At 37.3% G+C, this 21,915-nt stretch overlaps 1 protein-coding gene across 1 annotated transcript; it reads left to right on the top strand.

The window, feature by feature from the left end:
- The first annotated feature begins 588 nt into the window (after nucleotides 1-588).
- LOC140155894 (thialysine N-epsilon-acetyltransferase-like) lies at nucleotides 589-16,169 on the top strand. Its single transcript, XM_072178897.1, has 5 exons — nucleotides 589-702; nucleotides 3,658-3,801; nucleotides 5,505-5,717; nucleotides 8,685-8,725; nucleotides 13,847-16,169. Exons 1-5 carry the CDS (start codon nucleotides 696-698, stop codon nucleotides 14,054-14,056), a joined length of 615 nt encoding a protein of 204 aa, XP_072034998.1. The 5' UTR covers nucleotides 589-695; the 3' UTR covers nucleotides 14,057-16,169.
- Nucleotides 16,170-21,915: the final 5,746 nt, after the last annotated feature.

A 21,915-nucleotide genomic window follows, 5' to 3' on the forward strand; every position in this document is an offset into this window, starting at 1 on the left:
TGAGCAAGGATGTGTCTTGATTAATTTTGCAAGGGGTCAAATGTCACAAAAAACAACAACTTGTCCATATACAGCGAAGATCAATTTTTTTGATTTTTTTTCTTCATGGAATGTAATACTCTGACCAAAGTTGCCCCAAATGCGGGGTAACTTTGGTCAGGCTATTTTTAACCCCTAGGGCACCCTTACAAAATTAATAAAAAAATCTGTTTCAACTTCAAGGTGTAGAAGGAACCCTAATGTAATAAAAAGGGTTAATTAGAAATATAATTGGTTTTGTTTGGAAGCAGTGGTTCAAAAACTCTGAAAAGTGCCCAAAGTTACCCCATTTTACGGTAGGTTTCCAGTGATATAAAAATCTCAACTTTTTTTGAGAAAAGTGGGGGGATGAGGCTGTGGATAACGAAATACCCTTTTTTAAGTTATGGCAACATAAAATATTCAAAAAACTTTCTTTGGGACTTCGATTTCTGGGATTGACTCGAAAGGGACATCGGGCTTGAGTCGGGGGGGGGGGGACATTTTAATTATGTTTAGACGGACCCTTAGAGACGAGCTGTATATAATGAGCAAACAAGGTTATTGCCCTAATGCCCTGGTTATTGCACGGAATTACACAAATTGGGCGATACAAACTTAATACAAACTGACTGAATAATTATTCATCTAAAAGAACCAAATGTAAAATTATCTTCATGAATGGTAAGCCTATAGCTGATTATATAGCATATATACGTCCATGAAAGATGTTCCTGCCTGGGAGAGAACATTTTGTGAAATTGTTCATGAATCATGGGGGCGGCAAAATAAAACTTGGGGTTGTGTTAGTACACTTGTATGTATGGCTCAAAATTCGGACCGCTCGCCATAACAGATATGGGATATAGTATCAGTTTGTGAATGAGGACAACGTATAAGTTCCTTGTACCGTACTAGGGTTGTGTGTCACACAGCGTCATCGATCCTTGACCTTTATATCATCACTGTTCGTGTCAGAAATTGCCATGATAGCTAGTATAAACCAAAGTCCAAGTAGGCATAGTAGGGCGAATCCACTAGTTCTTCAACAGCCATGCATGGCGAGTTTGTTCGAGATAGGCTCCCGGATAGGCTGATCTACTTAGGCTTAAGGGGCTGTGCAATAATTATGAGCCCTGGGGGGGAGGGTAAAATTGGGGGGGGGGCAAGAAATTTTGGCAAGCCAAAAGGGGGGAAAGAAATTTTTGGCAAGCCGATAGGGGGGGCAATTAAGTGATTTTTGGCACGCATTCTTGGGACGCCTTTTAAATAAAACACTCTAAAAAGGCTTAGGAAAACCATACAGAAATGCTTAAATGTGCAAATTTCCTGCTCGCTGCACTCGCAACATGTATATAGACCATTTAAAGTTTGCAAATTGGGATCCCAAAAATTTTGGCATGTGCAAGTGGGGGCAAAGAATTTTTGGCGGGCCGAGAGGAGGGGGGGGGGCAAGCGATTTTTGGCAAGCTGTTTGAAACTTTTACCCCCGGGGCTCATAATTATTGCACAGCCCCTAAGCAAATCACAGATTACCATAAAAATATGTGCGCTTTTACCCATTACGAATCCGTGTTGCCATTTATCAGCTGAAATGACTAATTTTAATGATCTGCGCATGCTCATTATCCTCTTTAAAGTTTAATGTTGCAAGAAAATTAGATTTTTCATCAGTTTTTTTTTGTTTTCAAGCGCAGAGTGTAATTTCAATAGGCCCTACTCACAGTAACGCTTATCATAATATTCTTTCAACACATATTCATTATTTTATACCATTTCATTATCTGTTACAGGTGTAAACCAATATTAAACTACTCATGTATAGTGTCTGACCGATCAGGTCCTTATCTGAATCGGCCGATTGACCAATCAATTCCCTCTTTGATCTGCCGATTCGATCACCGATCACCGATTACCAATTCCCCAATTGTATTAACAATGGCTGCCATCGCCTTGAGTAAATTTCACCCGTTTGTTGAAAGGGTACTTGTACATGTACGATACGCAAAGTATTACCATATAATTATGTATGCTCTGAGCACAAAAATCACACTCCCGTATTCATTTAAAATACTTAATTTGACCATGATTATTATCAGTTCAATTTACCTTTTCCCCCTGATGTCCGAGTCCGTCGAATCATTTGATCGATCGCCCCATTTTAATATTGTGTTTACGTTCAAGTCAGTGTGAGTTTTGCACACAGCCCGTAGCTCTCTCCAATCTGACATGCACGTGTTTAACCCGGAAGCACAGCACTGTGACCATTGTGCATGTCAGATTGAGAGAGCTACGGCCGTGTGCAAAACTCACACTGACTTGAACGGTATGATTATAAGTTTATCGCCTACAAAGCTTGTTCTTTTGCTAAATTTCGCTTGATTTAACTAGTTTATTTCGAAGAAATATACCAATAAATGAATACTTGTTAAGCTTCAACAACTACTTTCATGATATTGGGTGATCGGTGCATTACATCGGCGGATGAAGGAAAAATCGGCCGATGCAGATCACTACCGATAAGCTAATAATCGGCCCGATTCGGAAGCTACCGATCAGATCGGTCAGTCTCTACTTGTAGTTTACAGATGTAGTTTACAACCACATGAAGGTGATTGTACAACTATGATCAAAAGTTTCACATATATTTTAAGTGATGAGATCATCCAGAGCAGATCAAAAAGTGCGGGACAGAGAATTTTCAAAATGCAGGGTTCAAATTTCACAATTGGGCATATATGGATAAAACCATCTAATTGTATTATTTCCTCTCATCATTAGGATTCAGAAAGAGTTACAGGCATGAAGTCAATTTTGGTCTCCGCCATTGTCCGCAAGGGTACTACAATGAAAAATATGCTTTGATTTTGATCATTCAAAGTGAGCTCAAAATGTTCTGCTTGGAACTATATAAATTTAAAACAAAAGAGTTTGGTATATCTCAGGTGTTTGGTTACCTGGGTAACATCACCAAAAAGGTTAACATGAATTACATGATTCAAGTGGACTTTGACTTTTTTGCCCTAATACCCAGGTAACAAAACACCTGAGATATGGTCAATCATTCTGTAGTTTATTTTAATCCAATGTTTTTCTAAGCGAGACAATTTGAGACTACTTTGATCAAACTCTAAGCATTTTTTTATTTTTGACCGATGTGGACAATTATAGAGACCAAAATTTGACATTTGACCTTTATGCCTATAGCTCAAAAACTGTGCATCGAAGATTATTGGTAATGATTGATACCAACTGCACTGGGGAATTTGTGAATACGAGAATGACGTTGAATGTATAATGTAGTAGCTTATGCATTTTGGAAATATTGTCCAAAAAGTATCCTCCTTTTAAAAGTGAAATGAAATCAATTGTCACAGGATGTCATAAAATATGTTCTTGGAAAATCATTGGGGTTTTTTTTCGAAATAAACAAGTGATACCTTTGCCATGATATTAATAAAGGAAAACTGGCAAAAACAAAATTAATCCATATATTATCATAAACCGCTCCGTAAACATGGATCCCTCAGTAACATGAATCCCTTGACAAATATACCATTAATTAAAGTAATGAGAGAAACCCATCATGTTGCAGATATGATGGAAATGACGTTGAGAAACCATATATTTATTTTTCAGAACAAACAACCGACGACTCAACAATGTCTCACAAATATGTAATCCGTTCGGCCACACAAGAAGACTGTGAAGCCATCCATAGACTCATTACAGAACTAGCTAGATTTGAGAAAGGAGAGGATCAAGTAGCCAACACAGTGCAAGGTATTATACAAAAAGCTGTACCTGCTTTGGTTGCTGCTAGCAGATAAGGCCAAAAAATAAATTGTTTGCTTGTCCATAGATCACTTTCAGAAGTTGGGTTGATCGGTCGGGAAAAGTTTTTTTTTTTTCTTATATCTTTTTTTCAAGTACCAAAAGTATAGTGAAGTATGTATGTAAAACACTCACTGACCACAGTGACCTCCACCAAAGACAAATTCAAGGTAAATCTTACTTTATTTGACATACATGTCTGGCAGACTTAAAATACTGCATTTTTTGCGTGAAACACAGTGTATAATGTCATGTTATAAAATCTGTGTTTATATTTTAAAATAGCTCTACCATTTATTGGTATCGAGCACTGTATAGCTGTCTGTGATACTTCTACGGGGGGCGTTGCATTTTTCCAAAAGGGGGGCGTTTATTGAAGGTGAATTGTCAGTGAAAAAAACTTTAAAATCGGGTTAAATTCCCCGATGGTGCTCCTGTAGAAAGGAGTTTACGGCTATACTAATGCCAACGCCCATGGAAAATATCATTTTCGTGGTAAATAAATCAAAATTACACCCGTAAGTACATCATCAAGCAAGAATCTAGTGAAATTCTACCATAATTAGGCAATGGAATGGATGGAAGTGTGAGTCATAACAGGTTTTGTCCATGCAATTTACCGATCGTCTCTGACAAGACTGACTGACTGGATGCCAGTTTTAAGCTTACTCACACGATATAGCATGGGTTTTTTTATCAATTTTTCACAGAAAAATTGGAGGGGGGCGTTTATTAGAGGGGGAGCGTCTATTACAAACAATACGGTATGTATTATTAGCTTGAATTTGCTTTCCTGTCGCTTAGCAACAAACAATGTGCATCCATTAAAAGTGGAAAATGGTGGGATAATTAAAAGGAACTTTGCTACATATTTTTGGTAATTGCCAATATATGCCAAGTACATTGTAGATATACTTAAAGACCTATTCAGTGATTTACTCATCTGGAGGAATGTGCATGCACCTGTCACTATAATCACCATATCACAAAACCTAATAAATGCATGTTTTACCAACTATAATATAAAGTGCCGCAATACACTAACCCTAACAGTTGCGTAGTGTGGGTCATCACTTGGGGGGCACAATCCGTTTTTTGGCAATTTTCCTATGGGATTTTCTAAATTTTGCAATCGATTGGAGCGCACATATTTCAATGATGTACCTTGCACCCTGCACCACTGTCAACTTGAATGTACTGCAGTTTGGGGGTAGACCCTCATTTTGAGATGACTGTGCAAAGGGTCATTTAACTTGCCATAGCTTTAATTTAAAGAAGCTTTAATTTGAACATCAAGTTAGGCACACAAGTTTGGACAAAACCTGTACTTGTTCTTTTTAACACTAACGCCTGAAGGGCTTTTTGGCAACTGGAAGGGAAACAAGGGAGGAATAAAGAGAGAAAACAAACAAAGAAATTGTTTGCTACTTTGCTCTGGGTGGGATTCGAACCCGACACCCCTCGCATGCTAAGCACTATAGTCGCCGACACTTAGCCACAGGTCTTACACTCTCTGGGCCAACAAAAGCTTAGGTAAAGGTGATTGCATCATCACACGCATGTGAAGTGAAGTTGTTTGTAAATTGTAGTATTTTGTAGTACTCAGGCAGGTTATTAATTTTAATTTTAATTTTTTATACTTTTGTTGTTAGGTCTCAAAGAAGATGGTTTTGGAGACAGTGCATTCTTTAAATGTTTAGTAGCTGAAACTATACCAGAGAATACTCAAAATGACTTGCCTAATTCAAAAGGAAAGCATGGAGACAAGGAAGTGATAGGTTATGCTCTCTACTTTTTTGGGTACAGCACATGGAATGGAAAGCTTGTCTATTTGGAAGATTTATACGTCACACCTGATCATAGGGGTAGGAGTTTCTTTATTGAATAATAATTGACTGTGTTTCTTTTTTATGTATTATGTTTCCTGGTTGTCTGTCATTCCGTCCGTCCATCCGTATAGTGATTTGATTCTTGACAAAATTGACAAATATTTGTTGATAAAGAAAGACATGAACAAATTTAATCTTTCCACAGTTTTAATATTGGAACCTGGACATATGCACTGTTTTTTTGTTTTTGTTTTTCAACGTTTATGTACACTCTGGGGAAAGATTAAATTTCGTTCATCTTATTAACCCAGAGAACTAAGTATAATAATTTTCATAAAGAAAGACAGTTTGTAAAATGGCTGTGCAGGTAGTATATTTCTACATTAAGCATAAAACCACTATCGCTAGCTCGTATAACTTTATAGTTATGTGGTCGCATGTCATAAGTTGGGTATGCTAAAAGGGTGGAGGGATTACACTTTTCTGAAAATTGCGATACAAATTTGATTGGCTATCCATAACCCCATCCTACAGCAGTGGTTGATACCTCATTTTAAGCCTAATATTATACTCTTTCAGTCTACTGAAGCATATAATTATACATTATTCAGTAAAAAAATCACATCAGTTGAAATGAAAAATGCCAGGGGTGGAGGAGCAGGCGGATGTGGAGCAGGCGGATGCGGGAGTGTGCAATAGGGCCTATGTGAAAATTCAGATGTCAGCATGTCAAAACTACTGGTTACTTTTTTCAAATCTAGGGATGGTATGATGTATTGACAGCTTTGAATGTTAAATTTGTACAACTAAAACAATAACTGACTACTTAAGGTGGTACTACACCCCCTGATAAATTTTGTGACTATATAATTTTGCATTTTTCTCAATAAGTAACTATACACTGGTAACAAAAGTTATATGTATATTATAGGGGCAAGGAATCCAATTACTTCACTGAAAGTTCAATGATTCAAGACAAGGGGTTCATTATATATGCTAAGAAATGAGGTACATTCTAGCGGTACATCTTTTCTTATCATAAATAGCTTACAGCTTGTCTTGAGTCACTGAAATTGCAGCGTAGTAACTGGATTCCTTACCCCTATAATATACATAATTTTTGTTACCAGTGTGATATTATTTTTTGAGAAAAATGCAAAAATAGTCAAATTTATTAAGGTGTGTAGTACCACCTTAAGAGGGTTATATGTTCCATTTTTTCATTTTTAATGAAATCCTAGTTGAATTTTAGTATTTTTAGCAATATGCTAATGTACATTTCTCTTCTTGATATTCATTTTCTCAATAATAAAATAACCAACTCGCTAATTACTTGTAAAAAGGTCATTGACCTTCACAATGTAATTAACATACATACAATTATTTTAAATAGTTCATATGAAGCATTAATGTATTGAGAACATATCCTCAAAATCTGATGACATTCTTGCATAAAATAAAAATTTTACAGTCATTTTTGTAATTGAGGTCCGATTTGAGAAAAACGCATTTGAAAATTGAGATTTATATAGACGCCTGTGTATTAATTAATTAGTAATTAAGCATTATCTCAAAAATTAAGCAGGTGTTAAGGTTAAAAATGGTGTTAATTATTAGAGATTGTCAATATATACAACATATCAAAAAATACATTCTTTGTCATTTTTGACCATGTAATGGAAATTGTACCCAACTTATGACATGCAACCATGTGTAGTTATGGCAGTAATTTTTAATAGAATAATGGTTAAAACAGGCTGCATATCATATTATGGTTGGTATCATACTTCATGTACAAAAAAGAAACCTGAAACATTTTAGTTTGGCTTTATTGAACAGCACCGTTGGTAACTGAAAAACAATGGAAATAAACTAAGACTTCATCTTTATTAAAAAACACATTTCTCTCTCCATGCATCTGCATCTGCATCTGCATCTCTTTCCACACACAACCTCCCTGTCTGCCTGTCGGTCTACATTTATATAGCCACATGTTTTAAACTCGCCACCAAAATAAGGTTGAGGCGTTGTGGTTTTCTGTATTCTTCTGTAATATATTTACTGTAACTTTACAGCCATAAGCTACACCCAGGCCCATACCCCCCAAAAGCCAATTTCTGAGCATAGGGAGCCAAAAATGTTTATTCTGTTTGGGTCAAAGCGAGGTCCAGCTTTTGGGAAGAAGATCCACTTTTCACATTATTATGTTTTGAGGAATCCAAGTGTGTGAAAATATTGGATCCAAAACATAATAATCATAATGATTAAATTGGATGCTTTATGCCCAATATTTATTGGTCTCGCTGTAAAACCTCTTCATGCAACTTGGACCAAACACCAAAGTGTCCATGAGTAAAGAGGTATTAGGGAAGTAGGTCAAATGTTGTATGTTGTAGGTCAAATGTCACAGGTCAAAGGTCATTTGAGGTCATTTTTTAACACAGGCGTCACTTGCACACATGCATTGGCTATACCTAGTATCTAGAAGTTGTACAAAGAATTGGCGTCTAAGGTCATTTAGGGCCCAGGGGATCATTTAAAGAATGTAACCATGGTAACCAAATGCCTTCAAAATGATGCTCCTGCAAATTACATCTAGTACAATGATGCCAGTTGGTCACTAGAATGATAGGATGTTGGCACAAAATAATGTCAAGTGACCTCAAGGTCAAAGGTCAAACAAAGGTCGTTATGGCCAAAAATGTGATTTCCTGTTATTTTTACTACAAATGCTACTCCTTCCACAAATGCTACTCTTTCCAAGTGTCTATAAAACAGTTTTTTTAAATACCTTTTTTAATCTGCCGGAATATGAAATATGATTTTTGTGTGTGCGTATGTGTGTTGGAGAGATCCACTGTAAATTCTAATTTATTCAAAAAATTAATCAGTTCAATACATGGATTAAAAACTAAAAAAACAAACAAATATTTTTGCATTTGACTTTTTAAACCTGCTACGGGAAACAAACATGTTTCTATCCAATTAAATTTTTTCTCCTAGATGCCGGTCTTGGTACAGCAATGATGAAGAGAGTTGCCAGGGTAAGTTACTGTAATAATGGGGTGAGTAGGATGATTTTGGTCATGTTTAGGTTGTAACCTGAAAGTAGTGATAGGTCACACACTGAGGTCAAGTCAAAGGTCATTTGAGGTCAACTTGTATAATAAAATAAAATCTCATATGAATATGCGTTGTGTTCTTCGGACAACCTATCTGGGACCACAGTTTGTATCTTTTTAATATCGATCACCATCATTCTCTAATTGTCACCTGCTCACTGGTGGCCAGGGGGCCAGTGGACCCAACATAATTATTTCATTAACACATCATGCAATTAAATTTGTGTGTATGGAAACATAGACTCTTAAAAAAAAGGGTCTATGATGGAAATACCAAATGTTGGGTCCATACAGAACCCCACCCCAACTCTTGGACACTTAACTATCACAGGAAAAAAAGGTAACAGGATTTATAGGTTTAAGTTTTAAAAATATTTTGCTATGATTTATCTATTCACCTCTGTGTCTACATTCACCCAGTTTTAAGGTGTCTTCAGGGGTGTGAGAGAGTTCAGATTAAAATCTGAATTCAGATTTTTTGATCTCAATTTTGATCTCTTTTTCTGCTCTTCCTCTGTACAAAAGTATAGGAGCTTTCCAAATTTCAGACTTTTTTAGATTTTTTCAGATTTTTTTATCTGTGGTCACTCACACCCCTGTGTCTTGCACCACTACTGGAGTGAGCACCAACACTGCCAACAAGTACCTTTAATTGACCCACTTGCTGCTTGAATTTAAACTGCCAGGCCCTGTAAATTGCTATATGATATTGTCATAATGGTGATTGAGCACCAGCATTACCATCAACCTTAGGCTGCATGAAATTAATTTGTGGTTCTCCTTTCAGAGGATTTTCATTGACAAGGGCAGGAGGCCTTTTTTTCTTTTTTTTTAATTACTATTTTTTGCAATATGAAACTGACATATAGCCTGCAGATGTAAATCTTTTTTGATGCATTCTTTGGAAAAAGATGTGGTACTTTTTATTTTAAGGCTCTGCAGGGTATGATAAACTCCGGGACTCGGGGGCACTCAACTTTAATTTTGGTAGGGGTGTGCGGTGGAACTAAGAACTCATTTTCGGGCAAAATACGGGCTTGAAGAACTGAAATTAGGGCCAAATTATAGGCTGTTGAGCTAAAAATTTCCAAAGTATTTCCAAATTTGAGCTTAAAGAGCTACAATTGTCAGTATTTGAGGCTCAAAGAACTGGAGCAGATCCAAATGTGGGGCTTAAGGAACTGCCGGAGAGCCTGAAAAAGGGACCCTTGACCGCAGCACATACCCGTAGGCGTACCACCTTAACATGTGAGTGCCCCCGGATAAACTACAAAAAACTCTTTAAAGGGATTCATTTTAAAAGTGATTCATGTTGCTTAATTAACATTATTATCATCAAAACGAATTGCTGAACCTTTGATATCAAAAGTTATATTTTAAAAATTGGGAAAGAAAAACAAATATGGACCAACTCTAGAATACAGTGCGAGTGGGGATGAGAACCAAAACATTAATTTTCATGCTGCCTGATATAGTACACAATTTCCACTTAAGTTGATGACTCCCATTTAGCAAAGATCCAATTTGTGTACATGCATTTTGAAATAATTATGATTAAGGTCAACAAGTATTTATGTTGATAATATAGAAATTTGCCATTGTGTAGTCCTCATAGCAATGCACAGTACATGTATGGTATAGCAGGTTCTTGAATCCTGGGCTTGGAATAAAGCTTTCAATGATATATTAAGTATGGTATATGATATAAATTTATTCTCAACTTATAATAAGTACTAGGGTGCATCAGATGCCCCTCATGTCAATGGATTCATCTGTCCCTAGTCTTAAAATGTTCCTATTGTCACAAAACTAACATGTGCCAAGTTTGAATTAATTCGGAGGTCGTCCTGATGAGGGGCCACCGAGAGCCTAAAGTTACAATGTGTGTTCCTATGTAGTAAAGTTCGTTGACCCCTGTACAATTCCAATTAGAAGCCGATCGAACAATTTAAAGTAGCTGCCATATCAAAACCGTTTGGATTTAGAAGCTCAAATCTTGGGAGCTAAGCGTACTGATAATCATCTTTGAATCTGTGATGAAAATCCATCTCCAAAGAAATGACCGTGTGTGTTTTATTGTCAAAAGCGCCCCCACAGTCCATATTCTTGGGAAAATCTATAATTCCTGTCTTAACCAAGTGCTATAATACTTTATTTCACACTGAAAGTTGTTAATATGTATTATATATTGATCTAAAGTTCAGAAAATCTGCTTTGTAAAAGTGTAATGACAACCAGGACATCAACATTTGTAAAATTTGAGGTAAAAATTACCACAAAATGCCTATTTCACTGAAATTTTGTATCGAGGGCGCTTGTGCCAATTCCACACATGCTCATTTTGTTGGTGATTAATTTTATCACCGAATCCAAGATGATTATCAGTACTATAAGCGCAAAAGATTTGAGCTTCTAAGTCCTAACGGTTTTGATATGGCAGCTACTTTAAATTGTTTGATCGGCTTCTAATTGGAATTGTACAGGGGTCAACGAACTTTACTACATAGGAACACACATTGTAACTTTAGGCTCTCGGTGGCCCCCCAGGACGACCTCCGAATTAATTCAAACTTGGCACATGTTAGTTTTGTGACAATAGGAACATTTTAAGACTAGGGACAGATGAATCCATTGACATGAGGGGCATCTGATGCACCCTAATAAGTACATATTCAGTATATTTAGTACATATTCATATAATCATGATAATCAAACTGTAGGCTAGTGTAATAGTTGTGAAAGAAATTTGAGTGGTTCAGGGATGTAGGTTTTCAGACTTTTGCCTGAATTCAGTCTTTTCTGTAGACCCAATTTACGTAATTTCTCTTATTTTCAGTCCGTTTTAGGGTCATTCTGGGCATTATCACACTGTTTTTGCAGGCTTATTCAGGCTTTTTGTCAAAAGTGGACTTTCATCCTTAGGTGGTTGTATTGAAGCCAGCACCAGGTCGTGACACCAGTCATATAAATGCATATAGAGCCGCATAGTAGCTGAAGTAGTGCTTTTTTCATATTAATTTAAAAGTCGTTATAAATGCTAGTTGTGTTTTTAAAAGGAATTTTGAATTAAGTGAGCAAAATCAACAATTACATGCTTAATTATTGAAATGAAAATGGAGCATGGCCTGTACAATGGAATTTGTTAATCAATGTAGGGGATTTTATTAAAACATTTGAAATAGGAAAGAATTCAAATATTGGGGTGTGAGCACTTTTTGGGAGCAATTTGACTGCATGTATGTTTTGATGTCCAGAAAAAAAAGTGTTTTTGAAAGTGATACCCATATTACTTTTGAAAACAATGCAAATGTTTAAGAAAAGGAAGGTTATTTTTCTTTCTTTTTTCAAAGTCTGTTTTCTAATCTTCTCAGGTATAATTGTGAAAGCCTGAAGGTCAAGTTTTGACATGCTCTGGAATTTGTGAGAATGGTTCACATAAGCATATTATGCATGTTTAATATAGGGGGTATTATTGATTCCCAAATTTGGAATTCAATTATCTTCCACTTCTATTAACTTAAAGGAGTGTTTCGTGATCCTAGCATCCTCTTTTTATGACATTTTTCAGTACATATCCACGAAAAAAGCATATTCCCAAAATTTCAGTTGATTCTGATTTTGCGTTTGCAAGTTATGCATGATTATGTGTATTACACTGCTCATAAGACAATGTGTTGTAATTTCGTTCTGGTGCACCAGAACGAAATTCAAATTTAATGATATCTTTGCTAAACGAATTAATCTGCAAGAAATATTTTGTACATAAACATTATGTAGCCAGAGGTTTCCATTGATATAAAAATCTCAACTTTTTTTTGAGAAAAGTGGGGGGATGAGGCTGTGGATCACGAAATGCCCTTTTAAGCATATTTTAATTACTGAATGAATGCAGCTGTAACTTTCATTTTTGTTTAGATTCATATCATTTTGCTGCATGAATAATGCAATATAAAATAATATCCAATTAAGAAATTTTACAGTGGGTAATTGCACTTTATAATAATCACTGTATTCTTTCACTTGAAACTGATAAAATACAACTTTTTAGGTTGTCTAAATCTGGCACTCCATATTCATAAGATTTCTCCACTCATTTCCTGTCCAAATATGTATAGTTTTATATTCCTTTGACTAAACCATTTCAGGGTCATCAGGTCAACTTGGTACTATTACTCATCATGTGAGATCAACTTGTTGGAGTTTCATGTAACTTGGGTCGTCTGAGGTCAAATTAGTTGATAACATTGGATGTTCATGAAACTTAGGGGTGGTGCAATAATTATGTGTACCCCGGGGTGAATTATAGGGGGGCAAAGATTTTTGGCAGGCCAAAAGGGGGGCAAGCATTTTTGGCAGGTCAAAGGGGGTCAAGCGATTTTTGGCAGGTCGAAAGGGGGGGCAAGCAATTTTGGCACAGATATTTTGGGTACCATTTTATATTACGCCCTAAAAAGGCGTAGGAAAATGTTATGAACACGTTCAAATATGCAAAATTTCCTGCTCACTGCGCTCGCATTATATGATAAGACAATTTAAGGTTTTAAATTCGGGTTCCCCAAAATCTTGCATGTGTAAGGGGGGGCAAAGATTTTTGGCACGTCAAAAGGGGGGGCAAAGGTTTTTTGCACGTCGAAAGGGGGGCTAAGATTTTTGGCACGGCCAAAGGGGGGGAACAGCGATTTTTGGCAGACCATTTTGAGAATTCACCCCAGGGTACACATAATTATTGCACCACCACTTACTAAATACTTGGTAAAATGACTAAATGTGGTAAAATGTCATGGTCATTTAATGGTCATCAGGGGTCAAATCAGTAAATGTTGAATTTTATGACACTTTAATAGTAGTACTTCTATGCAGGTCATCTGAGGCCAAATGAGTACGGTAAATATTGTTGGGATCACAGTTTTCATGAAATTTAGCTTTACAATGTTCTTGTGAAAGCAGACAAGACTTGTGGTTTGCCTTGTTTGTTGTATTATATATTATTATTATTATTATTATTATTATATTTTTTTTATTTATATGTTTATTTATTTGCAGATAGGAGCAGACACAGGCTGCAATAGAATGCAGTGGGCTGTACTTGGTTGGAACACAGATGCCAGAAGACTGTACAAAAGACTAGGAGCACAAGATTTAACAGATTCAGAAGAGTGGCATGTGGTTACTCTAAGGAAAGACAAATTTGATACATTTGTGACAGATGATGAAACAAGTAGTAATAATACTAATAGTATCCTTATAGTTTGACAGATAATTTGATAGACATAGCTCAGTATTTTAATATTATAGATCTAAATAGATAATATCATTATAATTTGATTTTGACCAAATTTGTAGTTTTTGCAAGGAAATCAGATTGAGAGAACTTGGACTGAATATAGCTTCATGCATAATGGGAAATCTGACTTATTGGATTGTCACTCATGGAGACCAAGTTCACTAAAAGTGGGTGAGGTACCCAGGACTGTAGCCAGGATTTTTTGTGGGGGTGCTGATTTTGACAAAGTGGACCTTTTATCCAAGGGAGGGGGGCAATTTTGTGAGAAGTGGACTTTCTTCTCCAAATTTGGACCTTTCTTGACCAAAAAAGTAAAAATCCAATTTTTTTTGGCTCTATGCTTGCAAATTCTTACATTTTGGGACTTTTTGTATACTTTTGCAAATTTTTTTAGGGGGTGCATCACATCCCGCATCCCCTGGCTACTGGCTATTGAGGTACACCCCTCAAAATGTATTCTTCTAGTCATAAGGATTCAGCAAATGAATGGTTCTGTGCTGTTTTCTGAAATATAAAAATTTGAATTTGTTGAAAGAGGTGGCAAATTACTGTTTTGATATATATAACATTTCAAATAATGACTCATCAAAATCGGAACATTTATATGTTTTTGACCCCTGTGGAGCCAAAACATTGTTCTCTCTCCCCACTGGTACCTCCCATCCAGGGCTCCCAACCTGGTATCAGGCTCACCCACTTATTGACTTAATGAGTGTTGGACTAATCAGGATTAAATGTAGGAAACATGGGTAAATTGCTCCATCAGGTTTTATGTGCAGCCATCAAGACTACCTAGTCAGTACCAGATCAATCCAAGATGACAGTTCTTCAAGACCCCAGTTCATGCCATGGTACTTTTAAATTTCTATGCAATGCAGTTTGTTGTATTCTCAAGACCCCTATTATGGGTATTCAGGGCTGGATGTTTTCATACAGTACTTAGTTTGGCCCGTATTTTAATCAAGTTACATGCCCTACTACAGAAATACCTTTAAATAGAAGTACTCCACCCTGCTGCCAACCACACATATTGTGTATAGCCAGACAACCAAGAACATCTTGCATGAATAGCTGACGTATACTAAGTATCTTGAATGCATTTGGCTCTACTGTAGACCTCAACAAACCGGGCATGGTGCTTGTTTGCAGCTATGTCCACGGTTTGAATGTGAAAGTCTTGTCTGTGTCATCGGTTTCATAATTATGCACACCCCCACATAAATTAGTGGAATTTGAGAATGTATGTGTATCATAGTTTGTTTTTGCATATATATTTGTGATTTGCTCATAAGGATACCCTCTATGGTTTTTTTAATTTTTACGTTTTTCATGATTGTAATACACAATGGTGTACTTAAATACGGTATCCTGTGAAAGCTGTATTTTTGATTTTGAGTTTTTGACCAAAACTGGGAATTTTATTTCAGTTATTTGCAAATTCCCCAGAGCCATAAGTTTTCTGTGATACGGAAAACGAACGAACTTCACGGAATTGGAAGTAGAAAGCAGGATTTCATATAGTTTGAAAAAATAAAATTGAAATAATTGGAAAAAAAAATGAATAAAATACAAATAAGAAACATAAATGTGTGTCTGTTGTTGTTTTCAATAAAATAAATGTATGAAAAGTGTGGTTAAGTTTGTAATATATCTTTATTTAATCATGTTTAACTATTGGTGGTTTTAAATTATGTTTAACTTACTATTATGTGTTTACTTTTAAGTCTTCAGGTATTGGCCGCTATAGCAAAAGCCTGTTTATTATTATTATTATTATTAAACTTCATGTAAAACGGACAAAACACGGAAAGCCACAAGCAAACAAACAAAAAACATGGAAAGTGACATTGACAAAACGGTATTTCAAAAGTAGAAAATGGAAAACTTATGGCTCTACCCTATAGAGCTTCACATTTAAGCAGATAAGTGGTTTGCTTTACCTCATTATTTAGGCTTAAAATGTCCTGAAAATCTCCTTGACGGTTACTAATATTATGTAATAATTTTGGCAAAGAATGATACAATTAAAATTGTACCCAAATCATACATTATGGTTTTAATTGAATCGTAATGAAATTAAATCTGTAGAGCTAGAGCATTCTATTTTTGCAGCACTACCCGTTCCTTTATCATGTTTGTCTTTTGAAGTTGCAGAGTTTTGATGCAAAAAGTGATCATGAATAGGTAAATGTAACCTTTGAAATATAAAGAAGGAAATATGTGCTGTGTTTAATCATAGTTTCAAACAATACAATTAATATAAAGATGATTGAACAAATTCATCAGGATCTGAGTAAACTCAATAACCAAAGTTCATTGTATCTGATCCAATTATGCACTAGTGAACATTTCAGCAACCACTGTTGCCTTTGTCAACACTTGATGAGGAATGGCTGCATCTACTGACAACTGACGCTAGGGGGCTTTCCAGCATGATTTTTCGGGTTGCCAGTTGGTTTTCCTTCTAAGGATTTTCTTAGTCCCTGCTGCAGAAACTCATCGTAAATGTGAGAAAGCTGACTGCCCATCGTCTCTCTTCATAGTCGTACACCCCATCATTCTTATTACAGCTTCCTTAATCCAGTGTTTGTCTTGCTCTGTACCAATGACCTCAGCGTCCCCCCCCCCCACCCAATGACATGGTTCTTGTCAACAACATGATCTGTTATGGCCGACTTGTGCGTGGCACTTAACGACTCTTCTCTCCCTGCTGCAGTGACCACTGCGCTGCTGACTTTCTCCACTTCACTTCTGTGTTCTTCTAATCGCGTACCTAATATCCTTCCTGTTTCACCAATATAAGACAAGTTACAGTTCTTGCAGGGGATTTTATACACTGAGTGGTGTTGTGAGAGTCTTGGTTATTTTTTTGATGGACCAGTTGCTTTCTGAGGGTGTTGTGCGGTCTCATCGCTGTGGAGATAGTTCTTCATAACTCACACTCTTTCCGTGACACCCTCTACATATGGTAGAACAACCATACCTTCCCTCTTGTTGTTTTCCTCTGTCTTTTTTGTCATTTTCTTTGGTTTAACACTTTGCATTTGATATTTCACTTTTTCAAATGTCCAATTAGGATAACCACAAGTTTCAAGGGCTTTCTTGACTTTCCCTTTCTTCTTCAACTTTGGCCTCCTCTTCTGTCACTATGGTGTCCTTTCTGTAGTACAACAATCGTATGACCCCATGTTTTTGGTGCATAGAGTGAGGGGACTGGTAATTAAGGTATTGGTCGGTGTGCGTTGGTTTGCGGTATAGACCAGGAGTTTTAACCGTACCATCTTCCTTCCTTAATGTATCCAGAAAGGTAGAGAACCTTGCGTTTCTTGCTCATGGAGCCAGACTTATCAACCTGATTGAAGTGGTTAGTCAGCTAGAACGCCGTCTTTGTTTATCACTTCTATCACATTATCTACCGGTACGTAATAAAGCCACAACTTCGGTTTACAGTCGAGGGGAGCTGTAGCGATTGCCTGTTGTTCCAACGTTTCCATAAATATGTTAGGTACTATCGACGAAACAGGGCTGCCCATGGCTGTACCGAAGAGTTGGCGACAGATTGTTCCTCTGAATGAAATATGTTGTCGTTAGGATGAATTCAATTAGTTGTACGACATCATCACCAGTTAACATGGTTAAACTGAACCCTGTCTCTTTGTTGTATACACCCCCGGGTATACACGAAGCACATTCTCTTTCTCAAGTCTATTTTTTATGATATCCAACACTTGGTCAACAGGAGTATTTGTAAACAAACTGACCACATCATGAGAGTTGAGAATATCCTCTTCCTCGATGACTTGTTTGCCAAGTTCCTCAGATAAATGCTGGGAGTTCTTTATATGATGCTGCGACAGTGCGTGTTGCCTACTAATCCACTAGAATAGCTGCCAGCCATCTGGAAGTGCTATAGCCAAGTCGGCGTATAATCAACAATGGGACGCAATGGGGTGTTTGGCTTGTGAAGTCGGACTTTTGGATCAATCTGGGCAAGGGCCCATTCATCAGTGTGTTTGTCTTGCCAAGTGACACGCAAGATCGACGGTAGCACCATAGTTCGAAAGCTGAGATCTTTTTGGTGTCTGCCTTTTTCCAGGTCCAGGCTTCACATCCATAGGTTGCTATGGGGAATATGAGTGCCTGAAGCAGTCTGGTTTTGACTTTCATTGTGAGAGACCGGTCTTTGAGTAGGTTTTGGATTTGACTGAATTTGATTCTTGCTATTGCAAACCGCCTTCAGATCTCCTTTGACATGTTTGAGGTGTCGTTGTTGTTAGAGCAGCTAGCACCTTAATATGTGAAATCATAACTTGTTCCACAGGTTCACCATTTAGCTACATGTTCATATTTATCTACTGTTTGGAACACACCAGGAGTGTGGTTTTCTTTACATTCATTTGGAGGTGGTATGTTTGACTTTCCTTGCAGACGTCTTGCAGCAGCATCTGTATATTATCTTCATTTTCAGCAAGGAGCCACATCATCTGCAAACCTCAGTTCTGTAATTTTCACTCCACCAATGCTGATGCCATTGTGTTGTTCAGTGATTGCCTTTCTCATGATGATCTCTGAGTAGACATTAAACAGGGCCGGTGAGATTATACAACCTTGTCGTACTCCTCTTTTGAATTTAAACCATTCGATGATTTTACTTGCATTGGGCTATTCCATTTGAAATCCACACACCCCCTGTGGAAGATTTTGGAATTCCAACCAAAATCATCAGTTTGAGTCGTCGACATTCCAACTGGAATTGAGGTCAGATTTCATCTGTAATAGTACGGCAAGGGTGTGGAAGATTTTGGAATTCCAACCAAAATCAACAGTTTGAGTCATTCCAGATCTGGAATTGAAGTTGACATTTCAACTGGAATTGAGGTCAAAGTGAACATCTTCCACAGGGTATCCCACTGAAAGTTCCACCCATAATGTTTCCAACTGGAATTGAAGTCGACATGAAAATCTTCCACAGGCTATCTGACTGGAATGAAGTTTTTAGCTGGAATTCCACACAAAACATGTAAATGTTTCCAACTGGAATTGAGGTCGAAGTGCAAACCTTCCACAAGGTATCCAGCTGGAATTAAGTTAAATTTTTAAATCTTCTACATGGTTCAACTGGAATTCCAATGAAGCATGGGAATATTTCCAACCGGATTGTGCATTTGGCCCAAATGGAATTTAGGTAGCATTTTAAATCTTCCACAGGGGGGGGGGGGGGTGTGGATTTCAAATGGAATAGCCCATTGCATCTCTCTCTGTGTTGTATAGTGACTGGATAAGTGCTACTATGTGTCTGGGAATTCCCATATCAAGCAATGAACGCACCATCATCTGATGGCTGACTGAGTCAAAGGCCTTTTTGTAGTCGATAAAGGCTATGTAGACTGGTGTGTTTGTTTCCAATTTCTACTGTAATATCATCTGTGGGTTGACGATTTGGTCTCGCGTTCACCTTCCTTTGCGGAAACCTGCTTGTCCCTCTGCATTTTCACAGTTCAAGAGGTTCTATATCATTATATGCGGTTCAGCACGATGTTCAGCAAAATTTTGCTGGCATGTGAAATGACATGAATGAGGGCAATTATTGTTCTATAATTGTCACAGTTGGTTAAATCCCGCTTTTTTGGGATTGTGATGAAAACAGATGAGACCCAGTCTTCTGGCCACTCTCCTGTTTCCCATATCCGATATTCCAAAGCATCTGCCGGCCTGCTGTCCCGGATATCTTTAGGAGCTCTGCCGGGATGCCATCTATTCCAGGAGACCATAACGACATCTGGGCGACCAATCACAAGCCAGATCCATTTAAAGATGCATTACATCATGGCCAATTTTAGTAGGCCAGAAATCCGACAATCTCATCCATAGACATGATAGACAGCCGTGTTAAGCATGTAAACCGCAATCCAAAGTCAGTAGTCCGCTTGGGAAGCTAACAAACAGAGGGAGTACTAATTACTGAAAAGATCAGATGTGAAATTCTATCAATTGTGCTCAAATTAATTGAATCAGAGTTCTAAGCTTAAATGCAATATAGTAAAAGACTATTATGAAGAGTTCGTGACCAACTCATAGAACAGTTACTCATGAAAGTTATTTTGGGATCTTTGATTGATTCTGAATCAAATTTAGCTTGGGCACCTCCTGAAACTTCCGGGCATTCCGGGGAGGGGTCAATCAAGGTTACATGGAGGGAGTACGGTGACTGACCTATGAACATTTTTCGTCATAGCGCCTTCTTGAAAGGTCTGACACATAACAAACTATACATTTTTGGAATCCTCATGACCACACAAGTAATTTGATATATTACTTGACATAATTGGAGCATTCTGAAAATTTGACCCCCATGTAACCTTGATTGACCCCTCCCCGGAATGCCCGGAAGTTTCAGGAGGTGAGCCCAAGCTAAATTGATTCAGAATCAATCAAAGATCCCAAAATAACTTTCAAATCTTTGTTCTATGAGTTGGTCACGAACTCTACATAATAGTCTTCTTCTCATATGCACAGTTGGCAAGTGGACTACGGAGAAGTTTATAGCGATAGTAAATAGTGCGTTTCGTTCTGCAATTTTCTCTTAATTTCTTGAAAACATGTCTTAACCTAAATCCAAAATCTGGAGGTATATGATTGAATAAACTGAGACGAATATACGTAAATATATATTCGTCTCAGTGAAGAAAAAGGTATTTTTGACCCTTGTGCCACGGTTACTGTGCCGAATTAACAGTTTAGGTACAATATACAAAACGTATTAGAATGCGCAGACGCTCGTTGTGTTGCCCAGTGAGATCGAATTTTAGATTTTCCATAGCGATGAGTAAAAGGAGCTTCTTTTTCGCTCACAAATACGTGTCGTTTTGCAATTTTCTGTGAATTTCTTGAAAACATCTCAACCTAAATCTAAAATTAAATTTTAGGTTTATTATTAAATAAAACAGGTATTTTTTTACCCTTGTTTTCGCCACGGCTTCTGTGCCAAATTGAACATGTTTTGTGTACAAAACGTATAGCATGCATCTCGCGCTGTGTGGCTCATTGAGATCGATGATTTTACTGGGCTGAGATTTCCTATATCGATAGTAAAACGTGCTTCTCTTTCATTCGCAACAAAATCTTGTCCTGCAAATTTCTCTGAATTTCTACAGCTGTTTCTAGAACACTTGTCTAAATCTGAAATCTGGAGGGGCACAATTCAATAAAAAGTGATTATTGAGTTCTGTTTTCGCCACTGTTTCTGTACCGATGATCAAGTTTGTGTACAAAACGTAGGCTATTCGCATACCGGCCGTTGTGTGGCCGATTGCGACGATTTGAAGTCGGGGTTCAAGTTTGAACGAAAAATATTCAGTGTTAGTTAAATTTTCCGCCCTTTCTTCTTCAATAATTCTTTATACCACCACCATGACGTCCAGTGGTATACAAATCTCAACTTGTTTTGGGGAAAAGTGGGGGATGAGCAGTAGCGTAGCCAGCAGGGGGGCAGGGGGGGAGGACTGCGCCCCTGAAAAAAAATGAAAGAAAAAAGTGCCCCTCTGACCAAAGGGCAAAGGAAAAGAAAAAGGGCAAGGAGCCCCTTTTGCATCAAAATTCACCCCGATCATGGGCCCAAATAGTGTAAAATACAAAAATTTTCCGCGCTGCGCGCGCACATTGTCACAATAAAGCAAATTTCGTCTCGATGATGGGCAAAAATAGTGTCAAATTCAAATTTTTTTGCGCGCTACGCGCGCATATCGCCCTAATAAAGCCTTTTTTGGAAACTCGAAAACATGTACAGTCTCTCTAAAAACAACAATTTCAGGTTGCAACTGCAATTTTC

The sequence above is a fragment of the Amphiura filiformis genome, chromosome 6 (genome assembly GCF_039555335.1).
Source record: "Amphiura filiformis chromosome 6, Afil_fr2py, whole genome shotgun sequence".
Classification (NCBI taxonomy): Eukaryota; Metazoa; Echinodermata; class Ophiuroidea; order Amphilepidida; family Amphiuridae; genus Amphiura; species Amphiura filiformis.

What these genes read in the sequence shown, in the direction of transcription:
- LOC140155894 (XM_072178897.1), top strand. An exon ending in AGTAGCCAACACAGTGCAAG is followed by an intron (nt 3,802 to 5,504) that starts GTATTATACAAA and finishes TTTTGTTGTTAG; the next exon opens with GTCTCAAAGAAGATGGTTTT. An exon ending in CGTCACACCTGATCATAGGG is followed by an intron (nt 5,718 to 8,684) that starts GTAGGAGTTTCT and finishes TTTTTCTCCTAG; the next exon opens with ATGCCGGTCTTGGTACAGCA.